This window comes from Lycium barbarum, chromosome 12 (assembly GCF_019175385.1).
Source record: "Lycium barbarum isolate Lr01 chromosome 12, ASM1917538v2, whole genome shotgun sequence".
Lineage (NCBI taxonomy): Eukaryota > Viridiplantae > Streptophyta > Magnoliopsida > Solanales > Solanaceae > Lycium > Lycium barbarum.
Genome location: NC_083348.1, coordinates 81,791,149 through 81,816,858, shown reverse-complemented (window position 1 = coordinate 81,816,858; position 25,710 = coordinate 81,791,149). Strand labels below are relative to the sequence as shown.

Sequence of the window (25,710 nt, the reverse complement as noted above, 5' to 3'; positions counted from 1 at the left end):
ATTATTAGAAGCTCAAAAGAATGAGTTGGAATAAGGGAGGGACAAAATCGGGTGTCAACAAATTACACAAAAACTTTTTAAACTTTGCAATGCAGGCTATGATCTATTTTATTTTTTTGTCAAGGCATTGAAATATTGATTTATGCACACTAGAAACTTCAGTTCGTTAACCTGTACTGTTAACCATACACTATCAGAAGTTAAAACACAAAAAATATTAGTCCACGTTGTGATTTTCCTTTAAGATATTATTCCATTAGAGTTTACTTATAATTTGAATATGGAGAAGTGAAATGTGACAAATGAATAAGTAAAACTTACGGAAAGCAATGTCGTAACCTTCTTAATTTCTCAAAATATAAACGTACATGGGAATATTTTGATGAAAACTACTAATTACTCTTAAGTTAATTATAACTATACTTAATTTTCTAAAATTTCAGTTGAGTTTGTTTGAAATGAAAATGAATTTGAGTGGTACACAAACCTCAATAAAGGCCAGTTTCCTGGTCTTTTAGTATATCATCAGACTAACATAAAACACTAATTTTCTGTGTATGCGAGAGAGAAAGGGAAACACAAATTAAAGAACAAGAGTTAAACTAGGAGGAAGGCCTTTTTATCTTCCATTGGAAATAAAAAACAAAGTAGACAAGAAATTTACTTAGTTACCTTAAATAAAAAAAATTATTCACCACAAAACGACTACAATTAAATAACAGTCTAACAAATATAACTGCCAGAACACAACTATTTATAAAGCACCCCTTCCTGATTGTAGGTTCCATACTTTCCTTTGACCAAAAAAGGTGCTTTCTATTTTCGATTTTGCAACCCGCAGAAAGAAATAAAGAAAGGCCAAAAATATTTAACAAAAAAAAAAAGGAAAAATGGGAAAATCAACAGTAATCTTCATTGCTAGTACTATTTGTTTGTTCTCCCTGATAGGGATCACTCAAGCCAATGATGAGTCTGATAAGTATGAGTTCATTCTCGAAGGAATGGTCTATTGTGACCCTTGTCGTTCAGAATTCAAAACTAATCTTAGCCAGCCTTTAGCAGGTATATCTTCTTTTTTTAAAAAAAAAAAAAGGTTGTTCCATTTTGCATCTTATTCTTTTCCCATTTTTCAAATTCAGCAAAGGAAAAATAAAAAAGTTTAAAAACAATTTTTTAAAAAAGTGAAGCCCTGAAGAAAATTTGTGTTTTATTATCCGTTTATAATGCAATGATAGGACGGTGACAGATTTAGGAGTTAGAAAATAAAAACTTATTTAAGTTATTATCATTCCCTTTTCATATACCATTAATATTGTTAAATTTAGTGCCATGTCAATTAAGTGAGCCGACTTCTAAGAGAGATAAAAGGTCGTTTAAGGCAAGTACTCTTAAGGGCCGTTTGGATTGAGGGATTAATTGAGCTATCCAGTGTAAATTTTGAGATAAAATCTATTTAGTATTTGGTTGAGACTATTACCTAAAATCAAGAAAAATTTATACCACAATCATGAATTATTTATCCTATATAGTACTTAGGTAAGATAGACAACCCTGATTCATCCTAGTTCTAATCGTAGAATAACCTAATAAAAAATGATTAAAGCTATCTTTCTAAATGGGTGCAACCAAGGGCGGAGCTAGGTTGGACCGATGGAGTTCATCAAACCCCCTTTGATGGAAAATTACATTGTATATACAGGGTTAAAATTATTTTTTATGTATATATAGTAGATATTGAACCTCCTTAACTTCTTCTAAAGACATAATATAACTGTGTAGAGTATTTATTTTTATATAAAAAACAATTACATTTCTATATTCGTAGTTCGAGTCGAAACTAATAAATTCGATTGGTCGATCACATACTAATTCTGTTTATATAAGTTTGTAGTGTTTAGATTTGCACTAAACGTATAAATGCACACATGCAGATGCGAGGGTGGGGATGCAATGCCGACACCCCGAAACCGAACAAATCACTATAACCGTCAGCGCCTCGACTAACTCCACAGGTTATTACCACATGTTGATAGATGGAGACCACGAGAGTGAGCTCTGTGAGACCTATTTGATAAGAAGTCCTAAAGAAGATTGCAGTGAAATACCAAATCAAGGGCATGGCAGAGAATCATCAAGAGTTACGCTCACTAACAACAATGGCATATCTGGAAAATATCGTGATGCCAATCCTCTCTTTTTCTTGGCTAAAAAAGTCGCACCAGAGTGTGCACAAGAATTCAAGGAGATGGAATATATTCCTGAACTTAAAGATATCAACCAGGCATGAGGATTTAATTTGTTGACTAGTTGAATAAATAGCAAGACTAAAAGTCCTATATATTTTAATATGTGGTCAATTTTTTTTTTTTTTTTTTTGTCTTAGTTTAAATCTTGATTTTGATAATTATTTTGGACAATGTGGTCAAATTTTTATGTTTTTTTGTGTTAGTTTAAATCTTGATTTTGAGGCTTGAGGGATTTCTAAACTTTATCCATTAGAGCTTTGTACGTACATAATAGAAATTTTCATTCAAGGCTCAAATGTATTAATTTGATTTACCAACAAGAAAATAAAAAAACAAATAATAAAATACCTCTTATTGGGTTCCTTAGTTTATGTTACATTGATTTTCTCAATAATTGTCTAGTGGTCTTCATGTATTTGCTTTTTAGCTCTGCATGAGTTCGTTCGGAGACCTCGGATAATTTTTGCATTAAATCAAGTAATTTTTTGAACATAGAGGCATGACTTAATTTAATGGTCAATGCAACTACTTTTATGAATAAAATTTAGGAAAATACATTTTTCGCCTCTCAAATTTATCTCAAAAAGTGAATAAAAACTTAAACTTTGCAGACGATCCTTTACTCCCTTTACTTGTCTGAAATGAGTCTTATACCACCTTAGCATACAAAAGTAATCTTACAACGATGAACAATGTTCTACACACAGCCACTTGAGTTGTCGCGTCATTTGTCATTTTATTTCATATGTTCGCTTATTTTTCCTTTTTTCCCAATCTTTTTTCAATTAAACAATTTTAGTTTATTTTATTTGTTCATACCTTTTTCTTTCATTTTTATTCTATTATTCAGCCATGAAACAACTTAAAGTCCTCAAATAACATGTATTACAGACTTGAAGGAATGTGCAAACACACGAACTCGTAGTAAAAAAAAGAAAAAGAGAGAGAATATTTTGCTATAGTAATTTCGCATAGATTATGTAATTACATTCTGTTGGTTAGTTTGAGCATTTTACTATTAAATAATATTATATTAAAGTGCATCATGGTACAATTCATTTCGCTGCAATTGTCTCACGTTAAATCAAGAAAGTGGCAATTATGCCTCATTATCCATATGAGTTAGTGGTAGAATGTGGCAATTATATCCATTGTAACTCTTATAACCTCCAACTCTTTATTCTCCCATATTATTACCCCACCTTCCCACCTCTCATCGGATGAATTTCTTTACCTATAAATAGAAGTCATCATTAGCTTTGGTGTGTAGAGAAAAATATAGAGTGCATGAAAAAATGTGTTAAAAGAGAGTTTTATTTAGTTAAAGTAAGGTGTTCTTATGGTGGAGTTTTGGGCTGTTCAACTAGTTCGGAGTTGTTGAGTTATACGACGTTGACGGGCTGTTGTATTTGGAGGGGACAAGTTAGAGTTATACTGCTGGACCGATGAAGATTATGTCGCAGTGAACTTGAATCTCCTTAAAGAGAGCGAGATATCTGCGTCTCAGCCTGAATATTTATGTATTCATTTTTTGTTCATTTTATTATAATTTTCAACTGTAATAATTTATTGGTATATTAACCAACACATTCAAAGCCTTCCAAATAACCATTGTGTTATCCTATCGGCTAGTCTCTGTAATGACTTTCAGTATATCTCGGATCACCAATATGGTGACCATTTTGGGGCTCTTAACAGCACTACTTTTTGTAAAGATGCTAAGTATGTATAATATAAGATATCTTCTCAACCAAAAAAATAAAAATAAAAAACCAATTTCAAAATGATAAAATGGATAAATAGTCACTTTTTAAACTGTCGAAGAGGAATTAGCCACCTACTTCATTTTCTTGATAAATCAAACAAGTTTTATTGCTACACAGCATGACAGCAAGGTGGTTTAATAAAAACACACATCAATTAAGTCTACACTAAAGATCAAAATTTGGCAGAAAATTCAATTCAACAGAGTCAGAGACAACAAAATAAAAAATGGATCAATTTGCAAGGTCAAAAAAAGAATCAATAAAAGAAAGAGAGAAGGAATTACCAGAGAAGCTGAGAAATTTCGAATTGAAGGCACGGCGTTGATCAAAGGAGGAAGAACAACAAGGAAACAAGAATTGGAAGAGAAAGAAGAAGGGCGAGGTGAATAATGATGCAATAATGTAGCTGATGACGCCATATACTTATATATATTGGGAAAATATATAGATCCTTGTGATCCGGCCCTTCTCCGGACCCCGCGCATAACGGGAGCTTAGTGCACCGGGCTGTCCTTTTTTTTTTATATATTGGAAAAATCAAACAAGTAGTCTACAAAGAAAGAAAGTACCCTTTTGGAATTCTTGATTGACCCCTGCAAATCTCTATGCTCAACATCAGCCATTTCTCTTTTCATTCATTTGAATCTCTCTCTCTCTGCTATGCTATACATTGATGATGTTCAGTTAGAAGCTTCTTCTTCTTCTGCTCCATATATTTTGGAAAGAGGTGTTTGGCTAATTCCATTTTTTTGTTTTCTTCTTTTCCTGGAAGGTGCATAACTGTGTATTGCAAATCGGTACAAGCCAAGTGAAGACACCTCTGTCATTGTTACCACAACCAACAAGCCCAGGCAGGGGCGGAGGGAGGAAGGGTCAAGGGGTTTATACTGTTTATATATGGTTAAAATTATTTTTTATGTATACATAATTGATGCTGAATCATTTGACTTCTTTGTGTGGTTACTTTTTCATATTTTGAAACCCTTTAATGAAAATCTTGATTTCGCCACTGAGCCCAGAAACTAACAAAAAATGTTGGAAAAATCTTCATAACTTTTGCCTTCGGTAAATAGTTTGGTTTAATCATGGCTATACAGTTATTTAATAGAGTTTAATATTAAATTAAATATGATCTTATTCAATTTAATTTTTAGTTATATTTATGCAACAACTTCATTAAATTTGTAGTTGACTATTTTCACCAATTTAAGGCATCACGTTTCATGGGTCAAACTGATGCTCTAACATCGACAAGGGTCAAACTGATGCTCTAACGTTGACAAAAATAAATAGGCAAACACCTCAAATTTTTAAAATAATTTGTTTTTATAATTAAATAAAACTCTTTTGAAACTTTGCAATACAAGCTATGATCTATTTTATTTTTTTGTCAAGGCATTGAAATATTGATTTATGCACACTAGAAACTTCAGTTAGTTAACCTTTGCTGTTAACCATACATAATCAGGGGAGCAGCTCCCCTCCAGTACCCGAATTGTCCAGTTCGTCCAGTGCAGGGCTGATTAGCGTACATCTGTTCAATTAGAGATCCAAGGGTCATTAGTTATTTAACCAAAAAAGCTTCTTAAACCATGGTCAAACCCAGATAAAAGAAGATTTCGGGAATCCCACTTCGAAATTTTCGGTTGGTTGCAATATATCCGAAAACATTGCTGTACGAATTTCCTTCTGTTGGAAAAAAGATTTCTTACCATGGAAAATAGAGAAAACGCCATAAATAGTCCCTTAGCTATGGCAGTAGGAGCCCGTTTGGATTGGCTTACAGCTTAAAGCTGTTTGCAGCTTATAAGCTGAAAAAAATAAGTTGGGGTAGTCCAACTTATTTTTTTTGGCTTATAAGCTGTTTTCAGCTTATAAGCTGCTTTAGATAAACTAAGTCAAATGAGTCCAATTATTTTTTTGAGCTTATTTTAAGCATAAAATGACTTTAAGCTGGCCAGCCAAACACTCAAAAAAGCTGAAAACAGCTTATAAGCCAACTTATAAGCCAATCCAAACGGGCTCTAGGTCTAAAATGGTCCCTTAAATATACATTTATCGGTTTTAGTCCTTTAACTATCCAAAAACTTATCAAGTTTGATCTCTGTCTATTTTTATGCAAACAGTGTAGAGAATCCCCTTCTTGGATAAGTCATCCACCATTTTCTTCCATTGCAACTCCACAACTTGGCCGCGTCATCGGTGTCGTTTAATGCTTCCATTGTCTGATGTGGCAGCAGTGCACCAGCAGAAATCTTATAGCCTGTTTGGCCAAGCTTATTTTTCCCCCAAAAGTACTTATTTTTTCAATAAGTGCTTATTTGAAAAAAATGAGGTGTTTGGCCAAGCTTTTGGGAGAAAATAAGTGCTTTTGGGGAGTAGCAGAAGCAGTTTTTCAGAAGCTAAAAAAAACAGCTTTTGCCCGAAAGCACTTTTTTGAAAAGTACTTTTGAGAAAAATACAAATAGAAGCACTTTTTAAAATCTTGGCCAAACACTAATGAATGCTCAAAAGTACTTTTTTTAATTAATTGGCCAAACACAAACTGCTTTTCGCTAAAAGTGTTTTTTTAAAAAGTACTTTTTAAAATAAGCAAATTTTAAAAGCTTGGCCAAACAGGCTATTAGCCTTCACATGTTTCACTTTCTAAAGATATTCTCTAAACCTCAATTCCTTATATTTCAAAACTTGTCTTCGTACATCTTCATAGAACTGATGCAACCCTGCTGTAAGGAATTGAATCCTAATTACTTTGCCTGATATAAAATCTCTGGTCGAGAACTTTGCGTAAGGGAACGAGAACTTGCTTCCTTAATCGATTCCTTACTCTGTACGCGTCATGTGCATCTTCAATTCCGTCGTATTACGATTCCTTTGGAAAATTCTCCTTGCAATGGCCTGACAAGAAAGTGTTGGACACCATTGTGACGAAAGCAGGGGCGGACCCATGTGTTAAATTTTGGTGTTCAAGCACCTATTAACCGTGGCAGATACTCTATGTAGACATATCGAAAATATTAAAGTTTGGTATAACATAAGAAATACCACCCAAGAAACAATAAAAGATGTTAGTGCTTTGGTTAAAGGTTGTGGTCTTTAGGCTGAGCCATGGAGGAGCTGAGTTCGAATCCTTATCAAAGCAAAATATTTTTTTGTTGATTTTAAGGTGAGCACTCAGGACCATTGAATCCTGGGTCCGCCACCGGATGAAAGTGTTCACCTATACAACTTCAAGTAATTCGCGAAAAGATCAGATACGCGATTGTGCAACAATTTATAATCAGGCTCAGGCCTATATCTATCAACGTTTTCCTCCATTGAATAAAATTAGGGCGTGTATCTGCTTTCTCTCAAGAATTTCATGTTGAATCGTTGAGGTTGGAGTTTTTTTTTCCCCACAAGAGGAACTTTGAGAAAAAAGTAGCGGGGAGAGAGAAACAAGTTGGGGATGTTTAACGATTTCATCTCAAGGAGTCTTATGGGTTGTGTATGCTATTTGTATGAAAAATAGACGGAGATCAAATTTGTTAAGTTTTTGAATAGTTAAAGGACTAAAATCGGTAAGTGTATATTTAAGGGACCATTTTAGACTTACTGCCATAGTTAAGGGACTATTTATGGATTTTTCTCATGGAAAATATTTGTTCAAGAGAGACGATGCAAGACTCAACGAACAGAGAAAATTAAATCATTTGCAAGGCATAACAACAGATGATCGGAAAAGAAAAAAGAAAAAAGACAATTTTTTTCTTGAGAAGAAGTGACGACACAAAAACAGGTTATTCATTGCTCTTACACTCTTCTTCTTGTTGCAATTGTCAATGTGAAAATCTTTTACTACTTGTTGTTACAATTGTGAACGGAAAAAAGCGTCTTCAATATGTCTGATAAAATGTCTCAATCAGACCTTTGAGAATATTAAGTGAAAATGAATAACAAAACTGTGCGTATTTACAATCCTTAAAGCACACACCATAAATTGAATAAAGTTCACAAACTATTTCACACAAATGGTGCCTGTAGAATTACACCTTGAAGTTGATGGAGTATAAAAGTAACATGTGGCTTTGAAGTTGCTGGAAATCACCACTGTAATATGCCCTCTGAAATTAACTTTGTTTTGAAAGTGACTTAGAACTGCTGCTATGTAGTTCGGTTGTTTAATTCACTCTGTTTTTTATTTGATAATGAACTTGTAAGACTTGTACATTACTCTGGAAATTTAATGATTTTTAGAGACTTGGCTGTGAAAATAATAGAACTTAGAGAAAGACCATGAAAATAAAAATAAAATCATGAAAATGAGATATCCGCGATATTTGGTGCGGATAAAGAAAGGAAAAACAGAGGAGTGATTTGAGGAGAATTCTCACCTAAAGAAACGTTGCCAATAAGGAAAAAATAAATTATAAATTAGTGTGTGGTTTAACCATGTTTTAAGAGGCTTTTTTGTTTGGTTAAATAACTAATGACCCTTGGATCTCTAATTGAACAAATGTACGCTAATCAGCCCTGGACGAACTAGACAGTTCGTGTACTGGAGGGGAGCCGGCTCCCATAATCAGCAGTTAAACAAAAAAAATATTATTTCAAGTTATGATTTTCCTCATAACAAATAACATACCGAAATATACCTTTATGATACTAGTCCGTTATAGTTTACTTATAATTTGAATATGGGGAAATGAAATGTGACAAGTGAATAAGTAAATGTATAAACGTATATGGGAATATTTTGGTGAAAACTATTATACTTAGGTTAATTATTACCATAGCTAATTTTTCTAAAATTTCTGTTGAGATTGTTTGAAGTGAAAATGAATTTGAGTGGTACACAAACCTAAATAAAGGCTACTCTTTCCCGGTCTTTTAGCATATCATCAGACTAACATAAAACACTAATTTTTCTGTGTATGCGAGAGAGAGAAAGGGAAACACAAATGAAAGAACAAGAGTTAAAATAGGAGGAATGCCTTTTTATCTTCCATTGGAAATAAAAAAAAAATAAGCAAGAAATGTACTTAGTTACGTAAAATAAAAAAAAATTGTAACCGCAAAACGACTGCAATTAAATAACAACCTAATAAATATAACTGCCAGAATACAAGTATATATAAAGCATCCCTTCCAGATTGCAGGTTCCATACTTTCCTTTGACAGAAAAAGGTGCTTTCTATTTTCGATTTTGCAACTTGCAAAAAGAAATAAAGAAAGGCCAAAAATATTTAACAAAAACAGAACAAAAAGAAGGGAAAAAAATGGGAAAATCAATCGTAATCTTCATTGCTAGTGCTATTTTCTTGTTCGGGATCACTCAAGCCTATGATGAGTTCATACCAAATAAAAAACCTTTTGTTGAGTCAGATAACTATCAATTTATTCTTGAAGGAATTGTCTATTGTGACCCTTGTCGTGCAGAATTCAAAACCAATCTTAGTCAGCCCTTAGATGGTATGTTTGAAATTTTCTATGCTCCATTTTGCATCTTATTCTTTCCTAGTTTTCAAATTCAGCAAAGGAAAAATAAAAAAGTTTGAAAGATTTTTTTTTTAAAAAGTGAAACTCTAAGGAGAATGTGTGTTTTATTATCCGTTTATAATGCAATACTAGAATTTCAAAGTCATGTTAATTATCCCAAAAAAGTAAAATGAAAAGTTTCAAGAAAAAACGGAAAACATTGATCGTCGCGCTATGATGAATAGAAACTTCTTGTGATGTTTTTCTGCTAATTTGGTGAGGGTTTGGGGGCGGTGACAGATATAGGAGTTAGAAAAAACTTATTTAAATTATTATTATTTTCCTTTACAAGTATACCATTATTGTTAGATTTAGTGCAATGTCAATTAAGTGAGCCGACTTTTAAGAGAGATAAAAGGTAATTTAGGCAAGTACTATTAAGGGCCGTCTGGTTGGAGGGATTAATTGAGTTATCCAGTATAAATCTATCTTGTGTTTAATTAAGGCTATTACCTAAAATCGGGAACATATTTATACCACAATCAAGGGATTATTGATGCTATATAGTATATGTAATATAGATAATCCTGGTTCATCATAGTTACAATTCGGGATAACCCAGGTTAACAATGATTAAAGCTATTAAATGTCTTTCTAAAGGGTTACACCAAAATCTTAAAATACAAATAATATGATAATGTAGAGTATTTATTTTTATAATAAAAATAATTGCATTTGTATATTTGTGGTTCGAATTGAAAATAAATTTGATCGGTCAATAACACACTAATTGAGTTTATACAAGTTTATAGTGTTTAGATTTGTACTAAACATATAAATGCACACATGCAGATGCTAGGGTGGGGATGCAATGCCGACACCCCGAAACCGAACAAGTCACTATAACTGTCAGCGCCTCAACTAACTCTACGGGGTATTATAACATGCTGATAGAAGGAGACCACGAGAATGAGATCTGCGAGACCTTTTTGATAAGAAGTCCTAGAGAAGATTGCAATGAAATACCAAATGAAGGAGGGCATGGCAGAGAATCATCAAGAGTTACTCTCACTAACAACAATGGCATTTCTGGAAAGTATCGTGATGCAAATCCTCTCTTCTTCTTGGCTAAAAAAGTCGCACCAGAGTGTGCACAAGAATTCAAGGAGATGGAATATATCCCTGAACTTAAAGATATCAACCAGGCATAAAGATTTAATTTGGGACTAGTTGAATAATAGCTAGACTAAAAGTCCTATATTTTGATATGTCATTACGCATCTATACTTTAGGACAATGTGGTCAAATTTTTATGTTGTTTTTTGTTAGTTTAAATCTTGATTTTGAGGTTGAGGGCTTTCTAAACTTTATCCATTAGAGCTTTGTACGTACGTAATAGAAATTTTCATTCAAGGCTCAAATGTATTAATTTGATTTACCAACAAGAAAATAAAGAACAAGTAATAAAATACTACCTCTTTTTCGGTTCCTTACTTTATGTTACATTTATTTTCTCAATAACTGTCTAGTGTTCTTCATGTATTTGCTTTTTAGCGTTGCATGAGTTCGTTTGGAGACCTCGGATAATTTTTGTATCAAATCAAGTAATTTTTTGAACATATAGAAATGACTTAATTTAATGGTCAATGCAACTAATTTTATGAATAAAATTTGGAAAATACATATTTCGCCTCTTAAAATTGTCTCAGAAAGTTAATAAAAACTTAAACTTTGCAAACGACCCTTTACTCTCTTCACTTGTCTGAAATGAGTCTTATACCTCCTTAGCGTACAAAACTAATCTTACGCTAGACAATGTTCTACACACAGCCACGTGAGTTGTCGCACCATTTGTCATTTTATTTCATAAGTTCACTTATTTTTCCTTTTTTTCCAATCTTTTTTCACTTAAACTGCTTTTGTTTATTTTATTTGTTCATACCTTTTTCTTTCATTTTTTCCCCACTATTCAACCATGAAACAACTTTAAGTCCTCAGATAATATGTATTACAGACTTGAGAAGGAATGTGCAAACACTCGAAATCATAGTAAAAAAAGAGTAAAAAAAAAATAAAAAAATTATGAAGTTCTCAGCCAAACGATGAGTCAAACCAATATCATGAATGGGAATTATTTCTTTGTCTTTGCTACCATAATAAACTACTTCAAAAATTATCTTCATGGTATTGGAATTAATCCTGATAATATTTGCTCCACAGTAATGATGTTGCTGAAATACTAGAACAGATTTTCGTGACATGATGCAATGCGAAGTTATTATTGGTTAAGCTTTGTATTGTTGTAGACATTAATTAGTAACCAAGGTTCTAATCATTGGGTAGATTATTGTTTACACCCAATTTTGTCCCGCTTTTCTTCCCAAAATAGTTATCTGCGCTTCTAATATTTTTTGATAATTTAAGAATGATTATTTATAATTTAGTACAAAATAGCTTCTATTAATATCGTCGTTTTCCGTTATCCGACTATAGTCATCGGTTATTATCACTATTATTATCGCCATCATTATTATGATTACTACTACTACTATTATTGTTGTTATTATACTGCCATCATTCAATATCATAATCGTCATGATCGCTTTAGCATTTTATTTATCATCTTATGCAAATGCATCACATTTATCTGGTTACTTATTTTCTAAACTTCATAAATATTATCACGCGATTATTACGATATTGTGTAATCTTATTTAATAAATATGTCTTTATATTAAGTAGTATTTTAGCACGCGTTAATTTTGGAAGCCTAAAGAAATATACGAAGGAAGGTATTTTCAGTCCAGGAATTGAGCCCAAAATTTTTCCTAAATAAATCCCAAGGGGGCTTCAGTTATACAACCCATTGGCTATCCAAATCCGAGCCCAATCAACCAAGCATCTTCAGACCAGTCCATTTACAATCAGTCCACGACCCGTCTAAATTACCCGACCCGGCCCATTCTTTCTCTTAGTTGATTCATCCTTAACCCTAACAAAAGAAGTAATCTGCCACACCCCTTCTTTTTCTTTCCCCTTCCTCTCCTCTCTCCATTTGTGGCAAAACCCTAATGCTCTTTAACCGTGAACAGTCTTGCCTATTCCATTTCCACGCAAAAATTGTCTCTACGTCTGCTTTACCTGAGCGTTCTGTCGTTGACAAGGAAAGACTTTCCATTTCTTGCTTCAAGCGCGCGTTGATCCTCAAAGACCATAAATGGTTGAACCATTTGCAGATAATATCCAAGTCAAACCAGGTGAAATCTGTTCGAAAACACTTTCAACACTCAGATTTAAACGGGTCCATTTTGACTTGTTTTTTAAAACCCTAGACGATGAAATCCCGCCCCAAATTTGGGAACCCCAGCAAACCCTAGGGATTCTCCTATAAATACTCGCTTCTTTATCCATTTTAAGGAGGGTTTTTCTTTTTTGGGAGCCATCACTTGCATTTGAAATTATTTGAAATCAAACCAAATTTATTTTTAAAAAAAGAGAGTATACTGTTTCTGTCGAGATTTTGATTCGAAAGATTTTTCGAGTTTGGGTTCGTCGTGTTTGAGCATAGATCTAAACCCCGTGCCCCAGTTCACTGCACACGAGAAAGGTCGGTGCAATCCCTCTCTTCCTCCCATTTTAGTTTCGATTTGATTTTGATTGGTATTTGTGATTCCTTGTCTGCATGTGTAATTTTTTCTGTGTTTTAATTTAGTTATTTAATGTTCCTTATGTGTGTTACATGCTTCTGGGTGTTTATATGCTTGTTTAGTGGAGCTTCAGTTTAATATGCGGTAGTTTAAAATTATATTCTTGTTTGTTTAGATTTCTGCTTAGATAAAAGCAGGGATCCTGTGTTTTAGCTAAAATATGACTAGGCTAAGATAAATGTTGATAGGGTAGACACTGACTAAGTATGCTCTTAATTATGTGATCAAACAGTATCTTGCTTTGTTAGTTATAAGTTATTAGGAATTTAGCATAGCTTAAAATAGCCTGCATATATCCCTTGTTTATCTATTACTTGACTAAACCAGATTATGAATGGATAGTTTGATCAGCCTTAAACCTGCTTAAGTGTTGGAATGGAGTCATATTGTCAAATTGTTAATGTAAAGAATATATGTTCCGTGAGTTTCTGTTATCACCAGAAATATGTGGCTTATGTGTTTAGGTAGTTTGAGTCTTGTCCCTTTGTTCAAACATGAATGATCATATGCCTAATTTGAAAAATAGAGGATTGGTTTGATTCCGTCTGTTTAGCATATGTCTGTTCCAGAACTGTGTGTGCCCATTGAAATGAATATGAATATTGTTTTACTCTTTGGTTGAAACCATAAGTTTGTGCTTGTTCCTTGGTCATGGTGTCCCCTTTGTTAGTCTGCAACTTTACTTATATATCGACTTACTCTTTTATATGATTAAGTGTAACTTGAATCATCCTTAGCTGCTCTCCGAACATTGCTCCCTGTCTGACCCTCTGAAATTGTCCTCTGCCTGAATTGTGTCAAAATAACTCAAGTATCATCATATCCTTTTAAAATTACAAGTCTGCACTCAATATGCATAAACTTCGACTGCTATGTGTGCCTTGATAATCTCTAATTGAAACCAGTGAAATGTCATCTTCATTACTAAAAAAAAGATTTTCATGAATTAAGTTGGAACAAACTGCTGACTGTCAGTGTGCTTGACTCTTTCATTTTTTTTCCTTTTTATCCAAGGAATCTGTTAAGTATCACTGATTATTGTGAGGCTGTTGGTTAGAAGTAGTAAATAAGCACCCTTGTCATGATAAATGGAATTGATGGGAACCCTTTGCTATCTTCTTTTGACTTTCAAGTCTGATGCTGTAGTTTGATGTTCATGGTCAGCCTTTAGGTTTACTTTATTTTGAAAAGTGTTGAGGTTGTTCTGATTCTCTGATAATTATTTCCAGTGGTTGGCTACTTAGTATTTTTTTTTAAGTTGATTAGGTTGTTAAAAGATATGAAATTCTTAATTTTCACTCTTCACCCTCCTTCTTCTTTGCATGACCTGAGAGAATATCTCAAAACTCAAATGATATCCTAAAAAAATGTCTTAAGACACCTAGCTGATGTTGTACTCAAGAAGTATTGAAACATGGTATAGCTCAGCAATAAACCATCATGTCTGTGTATTTGGCTTTGAGAATTGGGACTCAGTAACTGTAATCTATTGTCACTTGAGTCCTGGATGTATTCATTAGCTGAGGAGAGTTTATTAACATGTAATGTTGGAGGTCTTATTTTGGCTGAAATATGATAGAAATATACCATGCGATACCTATGTGAATCTGTATGTTCTTTTACTGGAGAGTGTCTTAAATCAATTGTGTGTAATGCATGTCTGTATCATTTGTTCAAAAGGGGATTTCAAGGTCCGCTACTCTACTCATTTGTACGCTGCCTATGACTCTGTGTCTTGTCATCTTCAGTATAGGTTTCTAATAAACTAGAAATTGATTTGAACTAATGCTTTTCTTTAAAAACTGGAATTTGCCCCAGTGATAATGATGTTCCTTTAAGTGTATAAGCTACTGAAATGTTACACCTCGAAAAATCTTCCGTTGGTACGCAAGTGAATGACCTAGTGATGAGTACGAGTGTATGACGTTCCATGAGTAAGAAATGACGTTCGATGACCTTAGGCGAGATTTCAAAGGCATCCGATCCAAGACGACAAAGTTGGCTAAGATAAGGCAAGGTATGAGATGAGCAAGGTAGGAAAATGGATGTGGATGATTAGAATGAAGAGTCAAGAAATGTGAAAAAGTTGCAGGTTTGAAATCTGGCCAGTCGGTCGTAAAGTGAAATACGGATCGTAAAATGGTATACGGTCCGTAAACTGGCCTGTCGTATTTGTACATTTGAGACTTCAACTTTCTGCCAGATGATCAATGGTTAAATACGACCTGGAATACGGACCGTAAAATGATTCACGGCCCGTAAACCATGGTCGTAAATCACCATGTTGCAGCCTGAGTTTCGGATTCTGTTATGGTTAAACACGACCACGAAGGACGGTCCGTAAACTGGAATGCCCGTAAACCAAGTTTACGACCACTATGCACTTCAATTCAGATTTTTAAGTCATTAAATAAGGGGACCAAGACTTATTTCATTTCACTTCTACATCACACCCCTTCTCTCTAAAACATCTCTCTACAGTTATTATACAAGTTTTCAATGATTATTAGTCATCAACAACATTAATCAAGTGAATCAAGTGTAAGAAAAACCCATTAAAGATCATCCAAGTCAAGAAATCCAAATGGAGGAAAACTAGGGTTTTTGCTCAAGTGGAGTATTATCAACTAAGGCTCGTTCCTACAACATTTAAGGTAAGATTCATGATATTTATACGTTGTTTAAGATATTGGAGAGTTGAAATACATGGATTGTAGAAAATTAGAGCAAAATGGGTCATGAATGATGAATAGTGACGTTTTGAGAAATAGTTTGAATTGAATCATGATTGTTGTTGTGTTGTGACATGAATGGGTTATAAATGACGTTGAAAGACCATGAAATAGATATTGTATGTGAATGGACGAAATCATGTGTTATAGCCATAGATATGGGCAAATGAAAGTAAACTGAGAAATGTGGATAATGTGAATGACTAATGGCCATTGTTATGATATTGTGAATGTATTGCTGACGTTTGGGAGTTGAATCACGATATGGACAAACGTTGTATGAATAAAGGAGATGCTGTCCGATTTTCTCTAGCTTTAACCATGTGTGCTAGTTATCAATTCTAATGATAGCATGACCTTAATGAAGGTAGAAACGTGAGCATCAGAGGAGTACGTGCAAGTGTAGAATAGTTCAACGAAAAGGTATGTAAGGCTAACCCTTCTTTCATAAGGCATGGTTCTTTGGCCAATCACTTATCCTTCTATGAGCTCATGATGTGCTCCATATGATTCTATTCTCAAAAGCTACTAAGCCTGCGATCCTTGATATGTACTACGTACCTCACACGACGAGTAAGCCTATAATGCAGACGTAACGATAATAATGATGATAGAAATGATGATGATAATAATAATGATGCTAAAGGTGCCTATGGGCTATTATACTTATGTGTGCCTATGAAGGGCTATAACGAAACCCCGAGCTTTTAACGCCGGGTAGAATATATGTATATGTATGTATATGATTACGTAACGCGCGCGCACATCTGCAGATGGTACGGATAACCCTGAAGCCTTGGTAGGGCCAGGTAGATATAACCTAGAGCCTTGGTTGGCCAAGTATGTATGAAACACCGAACCTTTATGGTCGGGCATGCTATGTATATCAGTATATATGTGTATATGCTATGTATATGACATCATTAAGAGTACGAATATGTTATGTCTATGAGATGTAAATGATTATGAGGGTAATTAAGTACGGATATGGATGTATGTATGCGGATACGCAATAGAAACAGAATGTCTCTATGGAAAGCAAGTAAGTGCCATGATGATGATATTATTGTCTCCCCTCCTATGCTACTTCACATGTTGTTCATTATGCTTCTATATCGATGTTGATCATGCTTTACATACTCAGTACATTCTTCGTACTGACGTCCTTTTGTTTGTGGACGCTGCGTCATGCCCGCAGGTGCACAGGGAGACAGACTTGATCCATAGCCGCTTATTCAGAGATTACATAGCAGAGCTCCATTTCCTTCGGAGTCATAGCTTTTGGGTACTTATTCTTTTGTGTATATAATTATGGGCATAGCGGGGTCCTGTCCCGCTCATGTGATATGTTATACTCTTCTTAGAGGCTCGTAGTCACGTGTATATGGTTAGATATGTCTGGACTTGTTGGCCCGTATTTTGTATATTATTTTGTCAGCCACGTCGGCCCATGTACATTTGATGTGGCATAGATGCCTATGATGTTATATAGGAAATGTTGTAGCCCAAATGGGACTAGTATGATTGATGACTAGAATGCATGATTTGATTTATGACTCACCTAGACGTTATGTGAAAGTAGGTTAAAGGGGTGCCCAGGTGGGGTAGCGCCGGGTGCTCGTCGCGGCCCTAGTCGGGTCGTGACATGAAATAAGAAAAAGAGGCCATTATTTTTGCTGTCGAGTTTGCTGATTCACTGCTGGTATATTTGTTAGCTGCTGCTGGTGTCTTGAATCGTATTAAAAAATAGTGAATGGATAAAGGGTTTAGATCTGTATGAATGATGTGATGATCTTGTGCTTGTTTAAATTCGTATATGTTTGTGCATTGCAAGTATATTGTGTTTGATTATGTATATGTATGTATACGACCAATATACCTTAGCTAATACATTTATGGGGAGATTAGTGGGTCATTATGGATTAAGCTTGAACCCTCCCCGGTGTTAGCCATGCCTGGGATTCCTGGAAATCCCTTGGAACTTGTGCAACATCGGGAAGACGGGGGCAAAATCTTTCCAATATTAACCCTCTAAGCATCCTTATGAACGTATATATACGAAGTATACTCAAATATACATAAAGTATACACAAGTCATTTGTTTGTCTTGAATATCGAAAATGCTCTGTTATGTTGGTTATCTTTTCATAAAATGTTATACATATTATAAAATTATGTTGTCTCTCTAATTCTTTTCTTTTTCTTTTCTTCTTTTGCATGACATCCGGAGTTGCGAGGAGTCTCAAACGAGACTCGATATCTTTACTGAATCAAGGAAATTTGCATTTCATCCCGTCAAGCATATTCCGCCTTTCTGCTATACATTTGAGTAACGCTTCTATCCCTCATTAGTCATTGCTCTCGTTCTCTCCTATCCGGATATTGAAATGAGAGCGAGGGGGTTATTCCTATTTTTAGCTTTATTTCTCGTTGACCTCTTTCTGTTGTGTTGATAACTTGTTGATTTTTGTTTTGCTTTGATTATCTTGATAGAAGAATAGAATCAGTGCTAGTATTAATTTAGAAAGGGTAGTCGATAAAAAGGGAAATCAATAGCATAGGTGTACATTTGACCCTTTTTTTTCGTATTTACCATGTTTTTTTTTCAACATTCTGAAAATTTAAGTATGTATTTGTAGATTTTTACTTCACGGGTAGCATTGCATATATAAAAAAAAAATACGTGATTTACTCCTAAACCAAATAACTCGTTATCTTCTAAATGATATAACATGTCTTTGATAAGCTAGTGTGGTGAGATATTTTAGTTAAATATTGGATGATCTTCTCCAACTAGAAATAAATGCCTTCATGCTCTTTTGATACATTAAAAAACCCAAGTTTTAAAAATTAATTTGACTTCTTTTTAATCTGCAATGGCTTTACATCCACTTCGTTTGAGATTTTGTAATTAAGCAAATTTTATGCATTATTGTATTTGAAAAACTAATCCGCACTTAATTATAATAGATATTTTATTTTCTTCAAACTCTTTTAGTAACACATTTTTTTGACCCCTTTCTTTGATTAAACCTAAGTTTGACCGGCTAATCGTAGTAAGCGAATCTTAAAGGATGCCTAACCCCTTCCCTTTAGGATAACCAAGAATCCTTACCTAGAATCACATTAATTAAGCAGACCATTAACGGAGGTTTAGTTTAGCTTTACCTTAGTTAATAATTAAGTGTCCTAATTCACCCTTAAATAATTAGGTGGCGACTCCTTAAGTTAAATAATTTGGGAATCACCAATATGTTGTACTCCGATTTGACCCGTTTAAAATGGGGTATAACAATTATCTTGTTGATTTTTCTGTTTCTTACAAAATACAATACATTAGATTGGAATGAATTATTTGTTGGGTTTTTGGGTTTTCCCTTCATATTTGGAATTGGATTAATAAAACTCAATTCAATTTGGACCAGGACACTTTTGCCCTAAAATCCTCTATATATGAGATCAACTTAGGTCTTATTTTCATAATACAAGAGCGAATTCATAGCAGCCATATACAGAAAATAGCCAAATGAGCCCCCAACGTTTGGGCGAAATCCCAACTGAACACTCAACCTTTGCGGGGGTCCTACCACCCCCCTGGACATATTTCAACCATAATATATACCCTCCTAAAAGCTGAGCTGGAAAACTTAACTAGTTTTGTCGATGTGTTTGATTACACGCGCTGGGCCCCATTTTAATTTAAATTCCACGTCAATTTTTCTTTTAAATCCTTCACCCACCCGACCCAAACCCATACCCATACCCATTTAAAAGTTATGATATTAATTCCTATTAGGGTCAAAAATCAAATTAACCCAAATATTCAGGCGATTTCAACCCCAATCCCGATCTAGTTGTCTTGTAAACCTAGTTCTTCGAGGTCTTCGGCTGTGAAGGATCATAGTGCGTGGTCTTCTTCTAACTGCTGAAGGTAATTTATTGTTTTTTTTTTTTTGAAAAAATGTAGGCTAGGGTTTTTTAAGATGTGATTTTTTACGAAGAATCGATAAAAATGTGATTTTTGTAGAAGAAAACTGATGAAATCTTGTATGCTAGTATGTTTTGTATACTTGTTAGTCTTTAAACCTAATTTTAGGGTTCGTTTGTGCATCAAGTTTCATCATTGAGCCTAGATTAGGGTTCTACTGTGCATATCTTACATTTTTTAACCCTTGTTATGTAATATATGTTAAATGTCTTTTTTTTTCTGTTTGTTGTCTTTGCGTTTAGGTATAACATGGCATTTACATTGGTCACTTTAAGATGGTATCATGGTGGGCAATTAGATTTAAGTGGTGCGGTCCCAAAATATGTTGGTGGTCAAATTACTGAATTTTTGAATGTAGATGTGGATATGATGTCATATTTCGAGTTGAGAGATTACATAAAAGAATTGGGATACACTCCAACTTGCACTTTTAGTATTAAGCCTCCTAGGAGTGGCATTTTCGTAGATGTTGTGAGTGATAGGAAGATTTTAGACATGTGTAGTGATTTGGAAGATGGTGATATTATTGATATTTATGTGCACCACATGGTGAATGAACCAATTGTGGTCCCCTCTTTATTAGATATTGTTTCTCATGAGGATTGAGAGGAAACTGGTTCATCTTTTAATAAAGGGGATGATGAAATAGGTCTTGGTGATAGGGTTGGTGAGGAGACAGTAAGTGGTCCTAATACCCCTTTTGTGTTTGCTTCTCAAACTGCTGAAAATATATCACATCCCTCTACTCAATCTCATCAAAATACAGTACCTACCTCTACTCAAGCTGGTCAAAATGCTCCCTCTTTTTCCAAACCATCTTGTTCTAAAAAACCTGTTGCTACTGAAGATGAAGATGAGCAGGATCTAGGTCCACTTAGTTCTGATTTTGTAGATGAGGAGGGATCTGATTACTCAACTGCTGATAGTGAGGAATATTTAGAAGGATTAGTTGGGGATGATGTGGAGGAACCTGGAAGTGATGAACATGAGGAGGTTAGGGAATTGAGGGCTGAAAGAAGGACTTTTAAGAGACAACAAAGAAGGGAAAACAGAAGAAATGATACTCATGATGTACGAGCAAGTGAAGCTGGTACAGATCTAGGTTTTGATGAAACTGAAATAGGAAAAATAAGTCTTGAAGGTAGGTTAGGAGGTGATGAGCCTTATTATCCTAGTTTCGATGATGATAGTTTTGAATTAGATGAGGATGAGTATTGGGATGAGGAAGAAGATTTTGAATCTAGTAGTGTAAATGCTCCAAGAAAGCTATCAAGAAGTAGGACAAGAAACAAAACTAAAATCATTCATGATCCCACTGCAAAAAAGGTTGTGTGGCAGTTAGGAATGGTCTTTAAGGATGTGGATGAGTTTAGAAGGGCAGTGACAAGATATGTTGTTCAAAGGAGGGTGCAAGTGGACAAGTGGGTGAATGAGCCAAAAAGGGTTAGGGTTTTGTGCAAGAATGGTTGTCCATGGCTGCTATATGCCAAGCTTGACAACGCCACACATGATTTCTGAATAAAAACTTACAACCCAAAGCACACTTGCTACAAGAGCACTAGAAATTACATGTGTAATGCAAAGTGCATAGCTGAGGTGTATAGAAAGAAAATCACTGAGCAGCCAAACATAAGAGTTTTCAAGTTGCAAGAACTCATTAGGAAAAAAATTAATGTTCATGTTGGAAAGACTACTGTTAGGAGAGCAAGGGCAAAAAATTTGAAAGAGATCATGGGTGATCATATTGTGGAATTTGGAAGAATACTTGACTATAAGGATGAATTGTTAAGGACTAATCCTGGGAGCACTTGTGTTGTGAAATTGGGTGAACCTGATGCAACTGGACAGCCAGTTTTCCAGAGTTTTTACATGTGTTTTGATGCACTAAAGAAGGCATTTTTGGCCTGTAGGAAGTGCATAGGTTTACATGGTTGTTTCTTGAAAGGAGTTTGCAAAGGACAGCTGTTGGTTGCTGTGTGTAGAGATGGGAATAATCAAATGCTGCCTCTTGCATGGGCAGTAGTTGAGTATGAGAACAAGCATACATGAACTTGGTTTATCATGTGTTTAAGAGAAGACTTTGCAATTGGAGATGGTGCAGATTTAACATTGATTACGGATATGCAAAAGGTAAGTGTACTCTATAATTTTCTCAATTATTATTCATATTCACTTATTTCTCTTAATCTTACTAACTTATCTTTGTTTCAGGGCTTGTTTGTAGCAATTCAGGACCTGTTACCTGCTGCTGAACATAGAAAATGTGCTAGGCATATATTGGCTAACTTTTGTAAAAATTGGAGAGGACTTCAAAGAAGGCAACAATTTTGGAAGATTGCAAAGAGCACACATGAGTCTCAATTGAGAAAAAATATTGCCTAGATGAAGAAACTAGGACCAGAAGAGATGATGGATAAGCTGATGTACTTCAATATAGAGTATTGCTGTAAGGTGTACTTCAACACTAAAGTTAAAGTTGATTCTGTGGACAACAACATGTCAGAGTGTTTTAATTCTTGGATCTTGGCTGCTAGGTATGTGTACTTGGTGCTTTTTTTAATTTAGTTTAATGTAAATGTATGCATACTCATGTTTACTATCTTGGCTGCTAGGCACAAGACAATCATTACTATGCTTGAAGAGATTAGAGTTAAGATGATGACTAGGATTGGTAATTTGAGGGAGTTTGTCAATACTTGGAGAAGCAATTATTCTCCAATGTCAATGAAGGTCCTAGAGGAGAACATTGTTAGGTCTATGAAGTGTAACATAGATTTTAATGGTGTAGCTGGGTTTGAAGTGAGAGAAGGACTTTTGGTACATACATACAGTGGATCTTGGTAGAAGGTATTGTAGTTGTAGGGCTTGGCAACTAAAGGGCATTCCATGTGCTCATGCCTTAACTGCAATAAGTCACAAGCAGGATGACCCCCTTGATTACATGCATAGCTGCTACAATAAAGAGACTTACATGAGAACATATGCCACTGTTTTAGAACCATTAACTAATATGGAAATGTGTCCTATCTCAAGTAATCCAACTGTCGCACTACCAGAGTATAAGACAATGCCAAGAAGGCCAGCAAAAGTAAGAAGGAAAGAGGCACATGAGACAAGAAAATCTGTAAATCTGCTTAAAAATAGGATGGCAATGACATGTAGTAACTGCCATACAAGAGGACACAACAAGAGAGGATGCCCAATGGGTAAAAGAGTTGAGTCATCAACAATGGCAGGTTCAAACACAAGGGCCAGAAACAATGCACCATCAAGCTCAAGGCCAAAGGGAAGACCAAAGGTAACTTTCTGATTTAGAATTTATTCAACTTAATTGATCCTTTCTGATTTTGTATTTATGTGTAATATAGAAAAAACCAGTACAACTTGAGGTTGGCCGGGGCATCCTCTCTTGTATTTATGTGTAACATAAGAATTGTTATACCCTATTTTAACCGGAGTCAAAATAGTTTATAACATTCCGGTAATTCCGGGGTTATTTAAAGTTAGGAGTCGCCACCTAATTATTTCTGGTGAATTAGGGCACCTAAAGTTAATTAAAGTAATTATCTAAAGTTGATTTTGTTTTAAAGTCTACGAAACCAAATGATTCTAGGTACGGGTTCAAATAACCTAGAGGGAAGGTATGAGGCATCCTCTAAATTCCATTAATGGTTAACCGACCGAACTCAAATTTAATTAGGCTGAGAATGTAGATGTAATATTTTATAATATTTAAGAAAATATCTTTATAAGTATTGCTAAAGTTATGGATAGATGTATAAGAATGCTATTTTAAATAGGACTTGTAGGAAATAACAATATACATAAAAGAGTTTAGTTATAATAAACTAAAAGAAATGGGATGTATAACGTTTATATGTATTTGGAGAAAATAAATTATGTCGATTAATGAATTAGAACAGTCGTTTGTAAGATTAATATTAATAAACTTTTTAAAGGGTTTTATAGAAAAAGTATTAGTTCAATATAAACTATGTTATAGAAAAAGTACTAGTTCAATATAAACTATGTAAAGGTTGTTTCAACAAATACGTGATTCAAATGTTGGAAAGGCATTAAAGTGGAACAGTTATCCATGGGAACTAGTTTGCCTTTTTATTTCTCGAAAATAAGTTAACGTTAGTGTAAAATTAGTAACGTTTTAAATTTCTAAGATAGTAAGAGTGAATCTTGATTCTCAAAATATGTAGTCATGCTATTTTAAAAATCAATTATTCTAATAAAAATAAATAGTATAGATACTATAAATAATTTAACATAAAAAAAAGGGAATGAAACCTATGAATTCATTGTTAGCTCTCTTTTAAATTAACTATTCATTACACTAAACTAAACCTATTAATTCATTAGAGTTCATCTAACCTAAGAAAGACAGCATAAAATCAATGTTAGGCAAGCAAACAGTTATATAAAGATAAGAGTAACGGAAACATATGGGTTTGGCCCATTAATTATGCGGCCATATATTCTGCCATTTGGGCCTCGGCCCGACAGCATTTTTTCTTTTCCTGCAGGCTTCGGATTGGGATGACTCGAGAGGGAAATTTCGTTAGGCTTTAGCCCAACACCGAATGCGGAAGATTGATGAGTCCCTCGGACTCATATGCGAAGGTCATGCATAAAAACGAAAGAAAAGGATTAGTACATGATCGATGAATAAAACTAAACATACGTAATGTAAACTCAAAAGAAGGACAAATTAATACTCATATACGTACTATGTATATCTAGTATATTCCATATATACATATTCATAGGGAACATAGAAGCAATCTGTTAACCACTTAAATCAGTGAACTGCTTATAGTTGATATATTAGCATTTTCCAAGCTAACAGTAAGAAAAGAGATTTAAATAAGTGCAGCCGCTCAGCCTCTTATATTCCCATTCGAAATAATTCAAATCATACAGGACAAACAACCAAGCAGACGCATCACATACGGGCTTCACATAAAGCCGAGGTTTCGCGAAACAAGGAAACTAAAGTTGGGCCTGCTGCCACAGAAGCAGTTTTAAAAGAAGACATGTTTTCACCGAAAGAGGACAACCGGTCAACCAAAGGAGCATGAAATCCAATATCATAAATTATAGGACAAAAACTAAATTAATAACAGGAGAATAAAACACGACACGATATGACTAAATTAGACAGGGGTAGGAGCATTCTGATTATGATCGAAAGATACACCATATATACGCTGGATATAAAAATTCATATATACCACGGGTATACAGGGCTTTGTATGCACCTGGCCTATTTGGTGTATCCTTAGTATACACAGTTTGCATCTCAGCCAAAACAGACATGTAAACTTCGATGAACCTAATTCTATCATGTCATGACACGTTTAGGAAGTTCGCGGAAGCAACTTAAGAGACAGAACACGAATGATATACACGATATTCATATTCTAGAAACTAATAAGGAGCAGTTATATGTACGAGATTCCTTCAACAAGTTTAACGGACATGGAAGAGAACTATCATGATCAATTTTTAGAGGCTGCTACGCCGTGAGGAGTCGGAAACTAACAATGCGCACTAACACAGATTCCCTGCGTTATTATACAGACCAAACCAACATATAAACTGACACCTTAATCTCATGCTCAGGTCACGATGACAAACTAATACTTCACCGGATATTTAAACACAAACAAACAGGACTAAATTAAACCTTCAGCAATTTAATGCAACTTCAACAATCGACTGATGCTAGTCCCAGTTTTTAGAGAAAAAGATTCATCTAAGTAATCTAAACACAGTTAGGTGAACCACAACTAGATGTCAAGC

General features: G+C 34.5%; 2 protein-coding genes across 2 annotated transcripts; both read left to right on the top strand.

Moving 5' to 3' along the window:
* The first annotated feature begins 776 nt into the window (after positions 1–776).
* LOC132623198 (pollen allergen Sal k 5.0101-like) lies at positions 777–2,622 on the top strand. The gene is made up of 2 exons (XM_060337928.1): positions 777–1,062; positions 1,932–2,622. Exons 1-2 carry the CDS (start codon positions 891–893, stop codon positions 2,285–2,287), a joined length of 528 nt encoding a protein of 175 aa, XP_060193911.1. The 5' UTR covers positions 777–890; the 3' UTR covers positions 2,288–2,622.
* Positions 2,623–9,146: 6,524 nt separating this feature from the next.
* On the top strand, positions 9,147–10,960 carry LOC132623059 (major pollen allergen Lig v 1-like). The gene is made up of 2 exons (XM_060337760.1): positions 9,147–9,463; positions 10,322–10,960. The coding sequence occupies exons 1-2, from the start codon at positions 9,271–9,273 to the stop codon at positions 10,678–10,680; spliced, it is 552 nt and encodes a 183-aa protein (XP_060193743.1). The 5' UTR covers positions 9,147–9,270; the 3' UTR covers positions 10,681–10,960.
* The last annotated feature ends 14,750 nt before the right edge of the window (positions 10,961–25,710 follow it).